Genomic DNA, 15,907 nt, shown 5'->3' with positions numbered 1-15,907 from the left:
CAGCTTGGACAGTAGCTTCAGATGCAAGGTTGATGATTAATGCACTTGGTTGAATATGTTTACGTTTCAATAATAACAGCATACGCAGAATCCTGTATGTAAGATGCTCCACATCCACAAGAACGTACTGATATGATTAATGTAGAGTAACTGTCAGCACCAGTGTCCCCTCTGTGTATCAGAGATAATGCTGTAACTTAAAGTTTTCCAATGTTTCACTTGTTCTGTAGACAAGCTTCATTTTTTTGCATTTCAAAAGAGAGAAGAAGGAGGCTGGTAATGCTATAACATGAGCGATGACATGCTGACTAGCTTCACAGATGTTCCACAACACTAAATATAACGCACAAATAAAAAGAATGATGTCTTGTTCTTTAATAAACGGAACATTATTATCGTTGACAAATGACTGTGGTATAAGAGAAAAAAAATTGGGACATGCTATTAAAAGAAAATAATCAACTTTGGGGCGTTAACCTTCACTTCACTTCATGTCAGGCTGCTGTCAGAACGGTTGTTGATTATTTTCAGATAACGACACGCCCCCGAATGTTTTAAGCCAGAAATACAAAACTCTTTTTCTTGGATGCTTTTGAACTAGAGTAACTACCATGATACCAATTATGTCTCAGCTCACCTGCAAACTCAGACACACACACACACACAGAAACAGAGAGAGAGAGAGAGAGAGAGAGAGAGAGAGAGAGAGAGAGAGAGAGAGAGAGAGATTAAAAACCATGTGTCAGGTTTCTTCCCCCCAGGTGGCTAAGGCGGGTGAACAGGTGAAATGGTGAACAGGTGTGAGAGGCCAGTTTGGGTGTGTTGTTGTTTTCATGAAAGAAGCTATGTTCTCATTTCATATCCTGCATTAGTCTTTTAAGTCTTTTAATTTTTTCACTTCTTTGTTGCCAGATCACGTTAGGTTAACCTCTCGTACTGATTCATCATCATTCCAAAAGTGAAAACGGAGTATAAACAGAGGAAGAAGAAATGTTAGCGTATAACTATCCACACTGCATATACAAGCAAATGATGCATTCCAGTTAGTTTCTGGGGGAAAATGTGAATGGTTTCAGCTTGTCTATTTGTTTATTTATGGTTTATTAAAATATTAAAGAAATATACAGAAGTTAACATTAATAGCAAGAGCAAAAGAATTGGTACACTTGGCAGGCATAGTGGAGATAATTTCAATGACTGTAACTTAATAGAGTTTTGCACATTTACTTTGTTAAGGAAAAAATCCTGGTTATAGAACTGTTATAGTGTGCTGTTACAGGAAAATATTATTTTATGGTGTGATTTTATACCTCTTTACCGCTTTATTCCTCTTATACTACAGCAGTTTGCCAGTGCTAATAATTATGAATTTATTAAAAAAGTACACATTTAATTAGCAATTAATTGTTGTGGAATAACAATGAAATAAACTTATTATTATTACTATTATTATTATTATTATTATTATTATTATTATTATATGATCTAACAGCTATAAATAGTCAGAATCCCTTCTTTCTTCTCTCTCTAAAAGTTAATAAGACAAGAATTACTGCTTGTTATGTTATAGAACAACTGCAAAGCCCTTTGTCTGGAAAATGTTAACTAAGGAAAATTATTACTTAACTGTAAATCACACAAACTTAATAAACAACTCTTCACAGAACATTTCACCATACCAACAATTGCACCTGCTTATTAAATCCATGCGGCGTCTGACAAGCCCATGTCTAACTGGTTACCATAGAAACGATACTGTATTAGAAGGAGGATATTAATATAAATCTGTTATTTGCCTTGAAACCAGAACGCCTGTCAGAGCTGGCCTTATAGAGAATCCAAAAATCACCACCTCCTGACTAAAACTGATTTGAGAATTCACGGTATAAAATTTTATTTAAAGCATGGCGATTTCAGGCTCAAACTCTCAATCGGTATACTGTACAGTACAGCTCTCACATGATATGAAACAGAAACTATTGACTTCATCCAGAGATGGATTAAAAATATCAAAGGGAAACAAGACATGATGACAGGATGGAAGAGGAAAATGGACAGAGATACAAAAAGCCAAATTAAATAGCAAAAGACCTGAAGTATCTGTTATAACTCTGAAATGGTTGTCAGTTTCATGATTTTGAAGTAATGGTGTGGAAATTTTTGGTCTCAAACTAACAAAAAAACAAAGCTAGCTTTAGTCCATGACAGCCTCACGGTCATGTCCTTCTTTCTGCCAACCCTTCGATCTTCAAGTTAATCTTTCATTTTTCTCCAGTCCCCCGCACTTTTCTCTTCACTTGTCACATCCGCTCCCCCTCCTGTCTTCCTCTCCTTATTACCAAACCACAGTAGGTCTCAGTGAGGCAGCAACTTCCTGTTAGAATATGTTTGGCACCACAGTGATTTCCTAGTGGGAGGGAGTGTGGTGAGGGGGGGCACTTGATGCTTGACTGGATAAATCACTGACAACTCTTTACAAGCAGAGTTTCAGTAGATCTGAGCCAAAATGGGGATGGATCTTCAAGTTGCCTGAATTCACAGAATCATACAAATAAACCAGCGTAATAATAAAGGACATCCTGAAAAGACCATTTATAATAACTGTAACGTTAAGATGAACTATAACACAATTTTGGAAAAAGTATCCTGCTTTCTGTCTCTCTCTCTCTCTCTCACACACACACACATACACACACACACGTCTACCTTAAAAATATGTCTGCTTTCAAAACATCAGACAAAGGATGACACATGGTGGGCAGGAGTGTGTCAGACCTCAGAGTGGCTTTTGAGAATAAATAAAATGCACACAGTCTCACTGACTATATTTATACATAATAAAAGCCCAGCAACATAAAGAAGCCCAAACTCCCAGAATGCCCTGTGGTCATTCATGCACAGACACATGTACACACTAGGAGAATGGCAGATCAAATAAAATAGCACAGTAGTGCTATTAGGGATCGATATAGACCCAAGATGCTTTTTAAATGTCTTATTTATATGGTTTTATTATATTTACATACTATAAAACCATACACCACAGCACTGATTGCTCATAAGATTTTGATTAATTTTCTATAACAGCAGCTCTGTTGACAAAAGTAGTCCAATAGTCAATAAAACCAGCAGAACACCAAACCTGGAAATCTGCCCATGTACCACATTTAAAGGCCAATATCATGACTAGCACTATCAAACGTATTGTAATAATTCAAATTACCTAGATAATTTGAATAAAAATAGATAATAAAGCAGGATTAAAAACAAAAGCTTCTCTTTAGTTCTGAGTTTGCATAGACCAAAACACTGACATTCAAAATAACACTTTCAGAAAGGGACACTAGGTGTGTTTACATGGACACTTGTAATCCGATCGTAACAGGACTAGAAGCACAATCAGATTAAAAAAGTGTCATGTAAACACGTCATTCGGATGGAATTTGCCACATCCGATTAAAATTTCAGTCGGATGGTAAGGGGTGGTTTAAACCATTTTTAGTCCGATCGAGAGGAAACACTTAATCGGATGGAATATGTTCCTGGAAAGTTCTGCGCATGTGCAGTGACGCAAGAATGATGTAGGACGTATGGATGTCGTAGGTAAAATGGTGGGCGCTAAGCAAAACTGTGTTTTGGGTCTGTTTGGTTTGGGTCTGTGGTCGGTGGGAATCCTGTTTTCATGGACTGTGCGCATGTCAAAAGATCTAATCCGATTGTAATCATGTGTCATGTAAACGCGCATAACAATCTGATTACTTTATACCGCGTTCATGTAAACGCTGCAATCGGATTCGTCAATCTGATTGAATTCAGTCCGATCTGATTAAAAAGTGTCCATGTAAACGCACCTACTAACAGCTAATATTGAGAATGGGATCAAGAGATTAGTGTTCAGAAGAGACATTCAAGATCATGATAAAATATGTAGAGTTTTTCAGGCAAAGTCTGTACTTGTGATGATCTTGGGGGTCAGTTTGGAATAGGATTTCATTTTATACAGCAGCAAATGAAAGCAGATTTGAATATATATTAATATTCCGACATGAGCTGCAATCCAAAAATAGGTCAATTCTGTGGGAAAACCATGATCCTGTCAACACTGTTGACATTTTTTTCTTAATGCGTTGGCCGTTTTCACAAATTTAGACCGCAGTACCCTACTTGCACTAAAAGTGCACAAAGTACACCAATGGAAATTCAGCTCTAGTCAGAGGGATGTAAATAGGGCTAAACCAGGAGACAGACGGCCTGAACAAACACAATTTGTTTACCAGACAGATGGGCAGATAGCCATGGCAATAGATATGGTGATTGGACAGTTAGAGAAAGAGATGTCCACAAATGTGTGTACACATTACATAAAGTCTCCAAACAGACAGAAGGAGAAACTTGACTGTAGCTATGGGAACGGAGCTCACGCATTCAGACAGACAGAACAGCTCCTTAGCAGCTTGCAAAAGAAAAATAGGTTAAAGTCTCAGCACTCTAGCACAGCATCAAGAAGACAGACAAATGTCAAATATCCACTATATTCCCATTCATTGTTATGTCCTGGGTTGCGCTCATTTCAGTCTAAAAGGTTTGTTAGAATTTCAGTACAATTGTCTGTAAGGAGTGTTTGCACAGCAATTGTCCAGGCCAGATGTGCTTCTCTTTCAGTCAGCAGTTGCTACTGTATCTTCTTCATGCATGTCAGTTCAGCCAGCTTGTGAGTAAATAAAAATGCTTGCTCACAACCCACAGGATCTTTGACTCACTTCCTTTAGTTGGGATGAATCAGGGTCTTACTCCCTTCTCATACTGGTTGCTTTAATCCACACCAGAGTGTGTTCACACCTGCTCCTTAGAAACCATACAGAGTGGATAAATGCACCAGGGTTTGATTCAGACTGACTAAACACTCCATATGCGAGAGTGCCCATAGAGAAGCATGCAGCCCTGAGCCAGAGGCGGATGGGTCACAGTGGATGGAAATGTGGGTGGTACCATAGAGGATGAAGGCATCACAACAGAAAAAGACACAAACATATAAGAAAGACACAATGGCTGAAATGAATTGCTGTGGATGTTGAAAAAAGCTTATTGTACCTAATATTTAAAGTACAGTAATACACATATTGAAATGCACAGTATTTTAAAACTAAGTTCAAAACAATTTTGCAAAAGAATCTACAATATGTATAACAGAATATATACAATATGTTTTTCAAGTAGCTAGCAACCCATGTTTGCTAGCTAAATCGTCAAACCTTTTTTCAACAGGGCCCACCTATAAGCTAACCATGTAAAACTTTTACACAGTCTATAGGTGAAGGTTGTAATCATTATTAGTCAGAACATAGAGTGTTTGATAGAAAGATGATTTTGTATTTTAATGAATATTTGAATAGCTACTTCCTCCATATACTACCTATTTAAACTAGCTCTGCATGTATTAACTAGCTAGGTATCACATGTTAGCTAACATTTGATTGAATACATTCTTTAATGTGAGTGAAGGTAAAGAGAATGAGAGGAATGCGACACATCAGGTGGCCTGATCCTGATTCAAAGCCAGGAGCAGATGGCTAACACACCCTGGGAGAGGGATCTAAATCTTGGTCCAGCTCTACGTGGGGACCTGCTGTGAAATCATCAACACTCCAGTGCATGAATGCAATGACACCTGATTTGCTCACTGGTCAATAAAGAGTGAGGCTTCGTTGGTCAAAAAAAGAAAGATTAATGCATGTAACTGAGGGAGATGTGGTTGTTTAGTGGTTAAATCGTAATGTGATCTGTAATTCCCAGCATTAAGAAACTGCCATCTTTGGGTCCTCGAACACAAAACTGAACCTTCAGCTCAGTTCAGACAAATGAGCAAATGTACTGGATTATGTATTGCTTTATCCTATGTAAGATATTACAGTACTTTACCATAAATAGGTATTATAGTTGTTGACTGTGAATTTTACTTCACTGTGAAGTACTGTGAAATTTAAACCAATGTTTTACAATGTAGTGTGAATTTAGGATATGTCTGCTCATATAGAACTGAATGTAAACTGTAGCAGTATGCTAGTTGAAAAAGCAATCACCGTTTATTTGAAGAGATCAGCACTCAGTTCTAATGTGCGCTCCTGTTATGCAACGGCTGTCTGAACAGCGTTTCATAACTGACTACTATGGGGGACATGGCAGTGTTGCTATGCACTGTCGCCATGGAGGAGCAACAGCAGTGAAGGCATGCATTTGGCACACGCTCCCTCCATCAAGGGGGCGAGGTACTAAAACGCGTCTGAATGGGCCATTAGGCTGCTCAGCTTTCCACAAGTGCACAGCCTGTTCAGCTGAGGGAGCATCTCAAAACACTTAGCTCAAAGCAAGCCGTAGATAAGCAATTAAAATGGTGAGCTGTGAGTATAAATAAGGTTATCTCGGAATAAAGGCAATTCTTAGAACGTCCTTATTCTGTAATCAGATATGTGAACAGAGAGGATAAAAAGGAGAAAAGGCTTTGTGAGGCATCGCAGTCCTATTAAGGGAAAACCCCAAAGGAGAGGATGAGTGGTGCCTCTGGGTAGATGGAGTGAGGAGAAAGAGACAAAGGGGGAAAGCAAATGGGACTAAAGGTAAATCTTGTCATCGCAGTATAAAATAAATATGGACAGATTAAGAAATGTTCCGCTTTTACAAAAACCTCTAGGCATTCTGCTACATTTTAAATCCTGTTAGCAAAAAAGGATTACACACACACATACAGAGAGAGAGAGAGAGAGAGAGAGAGAGAGAGGGAGAGAGAGAGAGAGAGAGAGAGAGAGAGAGAGAGAAACATATGCACATGCAGACACTTCATAACACATAAACATACCAAAAAGGGAAAAATGTATGTTTTTGGCTTGTGTGCACAATATTCAGCAAGATGATAATACAATTTTGAGCAACTGTAGAATAATATGCTGAGTGCCCAGTCCACACCATTGCCAATTATCCAATTTATCAAGCTCCTTTGCCTCAGGCAAAGAACATCACAAACAAATTCTCATACATGATCAGTTCAGACAAGCACTCAACAATGGGAGGAGGGGATATTTCTAAAAGCATGATCAGTCTGTTCCCATAATTAGCAATGCTATAACAACATTATGTTCTGTACTAAAAGCCAGTGATCTTGTAAAGGAAGGTACCATTCTTTTTATTTAAATGGAAGCATATTGGAGCTGACATTTAGCTTCACACACACCACAGACCTTCACTACATTACATCAAATGATGACATTAAGATGGCAGATATTAAAATTTCCCCCTTGGCCCACAACTACACTGATTACACAGCAGTGGGAGCAGTCACAAGGAATCACACAGTATTGGCCATGTGAGGTATTGCAGGATGGTCATGCTTAGGGCTAATCTGATTAGCACACCTGAAATAGTTTAGCAGGATTACAACAAGGAACCGGATGCTCAAAATCCAAGTACATGCTAGCACTGTGCATTGTCACTTCATGTTTCTTCGAAGAGTATGGAGCATGGGTGGAGCTTTAAAAAGTAAAACTGAAGTGTTTCTAATTATGCACATTACAGTCTTTAAGAAAAGTAAATCTGTTTAAAGAAGATGGCAACAAAAAACTCAGTATGAGTATAGTTACAGCTCTCTTTATCTAACAGGATACCACTACCAAAGCTCAGACCTTGCATTTATGTCACTGGTGCAACGATATTGGCTACCATCTGTTCTGACTCTGACAAAAAGTTTCCATCCACCCCCCTTAAGGGTTCTTTGGTTTGTCCCTCTGGACAAGCTGTTCAAGACTCTTCAAAATGGTGTTTTTCTTGTGTTCCCAAACTAAACTTCTTTAGAAAGCGAAGAACCCTTAACAATACAATGAACCCCAGAGGAACCATTTTTCTAGGACCCTGCATATTTCTTCATGCACTGTCAGTCTTTGGTGAAATTAACAGCCTAAAAGCTAATGGGTAGTTTCATGATCTCTTGAGAAATCTGGGCAAATTTGACCAGCTGTTGTTGTAAATAGTCCCACCCCTCTAACTTTTCCTTCAGCTTGATTTGTGCAGCCTGTTAGAAGTTTGCAAGTGGAATATCATTTTTAATAAAGGACATACAACTTACCTCTGAGAGATGTGGCATGGGGTTGAATCCACAAAGGTTGCAGACAGTTTTCTGGCACTCTGTGCAGGTGCTGTAACTGGGCACATCTGCTGATCCCACAGTGAGTTCAACTTTACAGAGTGGACAGTTGGAGGTTGTCTGAGGCTCTTCTGTTTTTGCAGCTTCTGAGATGGGTTTATCTGCTAGGACTTTTTCATCAGTGGACTCAGGTTTGGGTGAAGTAGGCTCTTTGGAATAGACTGGTGGGGTGTCTGGTGGGGATGCAGAATCTAGAGGAGAGCCTGGAGTAGATTTTGATCCAGAGCCAATGGTGGAGTCAGACAATGACCCTGGAGGAGACTTCGGTTCTTCCCCAGTGATGAGGTTGGTGGCTGAGCCTAGGATGGTTGAACCGAACCCAAACATCTTTCCAGATACACCCTCAGTTGACTGAGAAGTGGCCACGGGTGGCTTAGGTGTTTCAGTCAGTCCGCTAAACCCGCTAAAAAGCTTCCCAGTAACTGAGTCACTTGCCTGTGGCGCAGTGCCACCCTGTGGTTTGGATGAGCCAAAACCACTAAATAATTTCCCTGTAACTGACTCTGCAGGAGGTTTTGTCATGTCTGTCAACCCTCCAAGACCGAAGCCTCCAAAAAAGCCACCACCATCCTGCTTTTGGGTGGTTTTTGCAGGAGAGGGTTGGGGACTGCCCATTGGACTCTGTTCAGCTTTCTGAAGTGGAGATGGCTGCTGTCCACCTTTTGGTCCAGGTTGTGCTTCCTCCAGGCCTTTAGTGGGCTTCTGTTGTGCCACTGGACCAGTACTCTTCTGTTTGGGAGTTTGTGGTGGAGTGGCTCCTTTTCCTGTATCCGACATGCTTTGCTGCTTGGTCAGCATTGGGGGCTTCTTACCTGGTTCATCTTTTGAGGGCAACCCAGCTGGTGGTTCCTTCCTCTGTGGAGATGGAGGGGCCGAGCCCTGCTTGGGAGGCTGTTTCATCATTGGAGGGCCAGGAGGTTCCATACCCCCCATTGCCCTTTGCATTTGGCAGTTTAGACATAGCCATTCTTTACCCTAGGAAAAAAACAAACAGAAACATTAACAGATAAGGGCAAGCGAAAACATTTAATTAACAAAACACATACACTACAATCACAAGCAATTTTATGAACAGAGTCTGTTTATATTTTCCCTCATTAAAATATAATGCAAAGAAGATTGCATTTCCAGTTGGTGGATTGGAGCTCATAACTCTAAGGGTCAGGTATTCATAGAACTAACAAAGTGTCATTCCATATGAGGTTAACCCATTAATGTAATCCCAGATCATGTTTGTATGGAGTAAAAATGTCAGATTATATAATGCGTTATAATATCTGTTTATAAAAACATGGTACATACAAGTGTTCTAAAGCACAAGGTCTGGTGCAGTATCTGTATTGCATGTTATATAAGACATCCTGACAGACATGTTTGGTTTCACAAATTAAATTCTGTGCACATTTAAAATAAGTTTACATCAAGTAAACAAAAAATGACCCGACAAATTGCTTTATTATGTTTTGAAGACTATAATAAATGCTGAAGAATAATTTGAAATCCAAGGTAAATTTATGACCCTTATACGATGCAGTACAGACTCTGCCAGAGCCTCTAAACATTAGTGATGACTGTATGTTGCTTTGAACATATATTATGGACCCTGATGTAATGATGTCCTTATGCATGTGACTATACTACTACTATGATTACTACTATGATTACTAATAACAATAATGATAATGCATGGTGAATAAAAAGTCATAAAAAGTCAATTTAGTCATGCACTTAGTAATCATTTAGTAATCACTTCACTGGTCAGTGTTGAAATCTGGATTTTATCCTGAGAACACTGAGTGTAAGGGAGTTATGAATCCGACAGACCCTGAATCAGACATCCGTCCATTGTATGGCTAATGTTGCTAACAGTTCAGCCAATTGTTCAGTCTTTAAATATTGAAGTAAATTGTATCTATTTTTTCAGTATACAGACATAGGAAACCGAATACACTTGTAAATATAACACTTGGTACAGAATAAATTACTATTATGAATACAAAAGATTTCTTGAAAATAAATGTTAAATATCCAGTAAGGACGATGGGAATCACCTTGATAATCCTCCACCACAGCCCATATGGCCACATTCACTTTAGGCTAAGTGAAAACAATACAGGCAGCAGCTTTACCATGCCTGGTGAGCATCCTTCATAATTAATCCCAGCCATGCTTTAAATACAATAACACCCAGCTATTTGGGCACTTGATTTTTTAGGACTAAACCTTTCTGTTTTTCTATAAATTTTAATTTTAATCCTCAAATCTCAATCTGCAATCTTAATCTGCAAATCATAAGAGGCAGAAGTTTCCATTCTGCCAACCATCAACTTCAGGATTAAAAAATTGATTAATATAAAGAAAACTCATATGTTAATGAGCATGTAAATGTTCATATGTTTTTATCAGAAAAATTCTCAGTGCACACCTCCCTATTGTGGAAGTCTAAAAAATACATTGTCTAATTATCTATGCAGTACATAATGCTATTAATTATCTCCACCCTGGTGTCTTGGTGTATTCATTAAGGGTTATGTAAAGGTTGTTGCGAAATCTTACCTCTGAGTCAGGAGGACTAAATCCACACAGACTGCACACCTGTTGTTTGCATTGTGTGCAGGTGCTGTAGTTGGGTGGCTGGTCTTTGGCCTGCAAGTTTAGTTCAGTAGTTTTACATAGAGGACAAAGCAGTCCACCAGGTTGTGCAGTCCCACCAGGGTGAGGTGCAGCTTTGGCTGGGCCTTGCTGTGGCCCACCTGGTTTGCCGGATCCTCCTTTATCTGTTTTAGCAGGACCTTGTTGCTGGGGCCCAGAGTCTTTAGGTTTAGGTCCTTGCTGTTGAGGCCCAGGTCCAGGACTAGGCCCAGTAGGCTTTCCCCCAGGTCCCTGCGGTGCAGCTCCCTGTTTCTGCCCTGGGGGTCCTTGTCCTTTGGACGAACCTTGCTGTGGGCCAGGGGATTTTGGTCCCTGTTTGGCTGCATCCTCTTCATCATCACCAAAAAGGCTGAATTTGGGGATGCTAGCAGAGGAGACAGCGGACGAAACCCCACTTAGAAAGGATGAGGAAAACATGCCGGTGCGAGGCTGCTCAGGGTCTTTGGGCTCTTGCCGAAAACGGGACTCAAGAAGGCTAAGGGAGGAAGGGCTGCGTCCTGGCTTTGGCTTGGGAGGTGGACCCTCTCCGAATGCATCTACTGTTCGACTCTTACTGAGGCCCCCAGAACCTCTTCCTCCAGACGGCTGATGCTCTGAAGACCTGTAACGTAAACAAATAATGGGTAAATTGATTTTCTCTGTTAAGAATTGAGATTGGTGGTCTATGCCACAGATTACATAACATAACTGAAATCGTTAAAACAACTTTAGGCCTAATGTGGATAAATGATCCAGACATATTGATTACTGACGGCAGACAACATGAGCCGACATCTGAATTCAGACACTGTATGACAGTAAAGTGACATCCATTGAATATAAAAGCATTGCTTGGTGAACATATTCAACATAATAAACCAAACAAACAAAGACTTAAATTATCATCTACCAATTACTTTTATTTGACCTACTTTTGACTTGCATGAACACATCTAGGCTGTTTCATACAGTTAAGGGGTTGATAGAGTGCACAGTACATGTATGGTAAAGCAGAACTGCCATAGAAACAGGAACTAACTTTTTTTGCAGACATTTCACCACATTACATGGAACCTAAATGCATCTATCCATTTAGGTTCCATGTAATGTCATGTAATTCTTTAATAAATATAAACTGTGCTGTTATTAAAAAAAAATACTCAACAGCAACTCTGCATTCCATCATGGATTATTTTCCTATAACAGCACACCCCTTTGTGGATTATTCCTTAACTATCTTCCACCCCAATGTACAGTGCCATACACTGTTATAAAAACCTTACGAAAGAGGTTGAATAAAACTACTTAAACATGTGCCTGGTGATTAGGTCAGCAGTTGGATGGTCTTAAATGTCACTTCACATCAATACATGCTTCATTCTGATCAATACTTTATTCAGGCACAGTGAGATGCACTCTTAATGCAGTTATATGCAACATTTCACCCACCAGGAATTATAGTGTGATCTGAATCTACATTGATCTTTGAAAAATATGCTACACAGCACTGTCTACTGTATGATACTGATGCTTTTTCATTTTGCCAAAAAAACACTCATGGGATGATTTTGTACCAAATGTATCTGCATACAAAATATTACATTACGCCTAGCAATCTAGAAATAGATGCTGAAAACACAAATGATCCTAAGTCAGGCTTGTATGCACCTTAAATGTCTAGTTGTCCAATAGTACAGATGCTGACAGTGGCTTGAAATGAAGGGTTTGTATTGTTTAGAGATACTGACATATCTGTAAACATGCAATGGTTGACAAACATAAAAGAAATTATGCATATGGACATGACAGCACATTTCGTAAAACATGGCACCATCAGATGCTTGATGATGTCTGTATCAGGTTCTCAGTTCTCAGAGCTTTAGGGTTTACCAAAGAGACACCTGGCCAATATGCCCATATGTGGATCTTCCCCAAAGTCCTCAAATATTTGAAAAATATTGTATCTAGAATGCCTTTCATGTGCTAGCTTCCTTCCACTGATTTCCCTTCACGGAAAGTAATAGGCCCAAACCTGTTCCAGCATGACAGTGCTGCTGAGCACAAAGTTAACTTTATAAAATCATGGTTTGCCAAAGTTGAAGTTTAAGAACTTAAAACTTCAATCTCCTGAACACTTTATCATAAATTGTAATGCTGACTATGTGCCAGGCCTCCTCACCCAACATCAGTGCCTGACCTTACTAATGCTCTTGTGTCTGAATGGACAACAATTTTCCACAGTCATGCTACAAGATCTACTGAAAAGCCTTGCCAGAAGAGTGGGGACAATGAAAGTATAGCTTGGTTCATTTCTTTCTGAGAGTGTAGCATTGTATCAAAGATGTAAAATACTTGATTCAAAGGACATTAACAGCAAAATGATGTGAAAAATAGTAATAGCACATCACGATTTTTATTTAAATTTGATTCAACACATTATTTGTATTTGCAACATCTCTTGCTCTCTTTCTTTCTTCATTTTAAAAGTTAACATTGGCACAAATGTAACTCTATATGCGTTTTCTATTTCTCCACACACCAATCAAAATTTTCAGCACCATGGAGAGCGAGCTTACAGCCATCGCAGGCTCCTCGCGGTCATCATTGCTTCCTTATAACCTTCGATCCTCTCCGCCCTCAGCTGTAACATTACACTATACATCCTCCTTAAAGGAAAGAGAGAGAGAGAGAGAGAGAGAGAGAGAGAGAGAGAGAGAGAGTGATCCATGGCGCGTCACGGCATTCCTGCTCGCCGTGCTATATATAGTGTTCTTAACGTTTATATCCCCTCCCCTTTTTACCCCTCAAATTAAAAACAATTCACTAGAACAGGGTCGTTTTGCTATCACGCTTCCTATTAAACCTCTGGCTTTTGGCAGCATGACAATTTAAATTATATTTGCACATATATATATATTTTTTGCATTAGATCTGATTTTGACGCGTTCTCCTTTTGCGTCTTATTCCGACCCAGTGGTTTCCACAGCAGCGTATGACATCACCCACCCAGCCCGTAAAGAAGGGGGTGTGTGTAACACGGAGAAAGCGAAGGCCAATCACTTACAGATCGACAAATAATACGAGGGGAAAATAACAAGGACCTCTGGAGAAAATATAGAACAGATAGGAGCCAGGGATTCTACAAGAAAATGTACATTTTCTGTATAAATGTAATTTTTAGAATTTACTGCTATCTGATGAATTCTAGTGGGAAAATTAAGCATTTGATCCAAACACTCATAGAAATATATCAGTCTTGCAAAAGGTGCATTTTTCTAAGGCAGGAAGCAGTGATACCCATTTACTTGCTATGGTTTCTGTTTGTAGGCAAGATGGTTGGGATTTATTGCCGTAAGTTGGCCATCAGCAGATAATCAAATACAACCGTGGCGTCTAAACCGTTTGGACTCTTGGTGCAGTACTCTATTAGCTGATTGGGATTATGCATCTTAAGTGGGTGTGTTTTGTTCTGTCGTGAGGTGCCAACCTGCAGAAAAGCCCGTTCAAAACACAACGCAGAACACACACACACACGCACACACACGCTCGCGCGTAGTAGGTCTGCGCATCCCTCCAACACCTAAAATACGTTCCGACCCGGAATAAACAACTCGCCTGGCCTGCGCCTCTGCCATGGTGCTGATGAGCTTCCTCCGCTCCTCCTCGCTCAGGCGGCTGAGCTCCGCCTCTGGACCTGTGAGCTCCCCGGCAAGCGCGCCGTCGCCACCCTCCATGCTCGCCTCGTTCCCCATGATCAAAACCTCTTCCCCTTCCTGTAGCTACCTTCTCCTTCAGAGATACGGATTCACAGGTTGGGAGAAGGCAGTAAGGTCGGTGTCCGCGGCTCTCCACGGCATGTTACACCGTCTTCACATCCGTATTTGCGCGACTCGCTGTCCGAGAGCTTTGGTCAATAACGCGCATCTCTGTTTTACCGAGAACGGTGTCTCTGCGCGCGGTTCCTCTAGTCCTCGCCTCCCTTTGACTGCAGTGCGCATGCGCCGACCGTGACAGGCGATCGCGAGCCATCGCAAAGGAGAAACGAAATTAAAGGAGACCAGCTGCGTTAAAACCAGCCCCCCACAACACCCATCCCATCCACCCAAAACAAGTCGCATACTGTAATCTTCCAAAATACAGTGTCCAGATTAAATAACTAAAGTCTTAATTAGCTACTTCCCACTTAGTGCTTTTGTTCATTACAGGGTATCATCAGTGCCTCATTAATTTGCCACTGCCACTCCTTATTAAAATGAGAGAATAAACCTTGATAGGATGGGATGTACTGTATTTAATACATTTCCTAACATTGTATGTCTATCTTGACTTTGCTATGATTATAAAATCTCCAAAAAAGTACAAAATAGTCTCACTTAGAATGCTACTGAATGAATAGATAAGGCATACTAATAATAATCTAATGATGCATGTATGGCAAGTGGCAGCTTTGAGTTCAGATCCCAGGGCCACCAAGCTGCCACTGTACTGGTCTGTACATTTAGCTGAATGCATCTTAGCTACAGTATTGAGGAGCATTCCCCAAGTTGTTACGTGCACACACACTTAGTCATCGGTCATAAGGTTTGCCGAGTGAGTCACCTCTCAATAGGTTAAATCATCAAACAGCCATAGAGATCATACGCTCGTGACTACACCTACTCACAAGAACACAGTTCCTACTCAGTATGCTCCTCCAGTCCTTGAATTCTACGTGGCCACATCCACAAAAGAGTGGATGACGCAAAAGGAGCTAGACACCAAAGATTGTGGTAAAGTCAACAGAGAAATAATATTGAATGAGACACCTGAATCTGTTTCCTTACTATTTTCATTTTAGGTTGTGTCAGTGTCTTGATTCTTTCGGTTCCTTTTTTTTTGTATATCAGTAGTCGATGTCATATAAAAAATCACAGCAATTTCATTTACATATGGACATCAGAGCAACCAGTCCCTTATATAAATGCAGGTAAAATAATTGTTTACTGGCAACAAAACCCAACAGTGGATTGTTAATATTTAATGCATAAAACTACATTTAGAATGTCTATATTTAAATGGGGTCAGTGTGTATATCTGAAAACATTG

At 40.0% G+C, this 15,907-nt stretch overlaps 1 protein-coding gene across 8 annotated transcripts in view; it reads right to left on the bottom strand.

The window, feature by feature from the left end:
- The window catches only part of pcloa (piccolo presynaptic cytomatrix protein a), a 58,023-nt gene extending 43,227 nt beyond the window's left edge, over positions 1–14,796 (bottom strand). For all 8 annotated transcript variants that reach the window (XM_058417503.1, XM_058417506.1, XM_058417508.1 and 5 more), the window contains exons 1-3: positions 14,438–14,796; positions 10,748–11,444; positions 8,114–9,166 (exon numbers count right to left, since the gene is read on the bottom strand). In XM_058417503.1, coding sequence (XP_058273486.1) covers positions 8,114–9,166; positions 10,748–11,444; positions 14,438–14,574 — 1,887 coding nt within the window. In that variant the 5' untranslated portion in view covers positions 14,575–14,796. The remainder of the gene's footprint in view (positions 1–8,113; positions 9,167–10,747; positions 11,445–14,437) is intronic.
- Between the last annotated feature and the right edge of the window lie 1,111 nt (positions 14,797–15,907).

This window comes from Hemibagrus wyckioides, linkage group LG19, assembly GCF_019097595.1.
Source record: "Hemibagrus wyckioides isolate EC202008001 linkage group LG19, SWU_Hwy_1.0, whole genome shotgun sequence".
Lineage (NCBI taxonomy): Eukaryota > Metazoa > Chordata > Actinopteri > Siluriformes > Bagridae > Hemibagrus > Hemibagrus wyckioides.
This window is presented reverse-complemented; position numbering and strand designations above follow the sequence as displayed.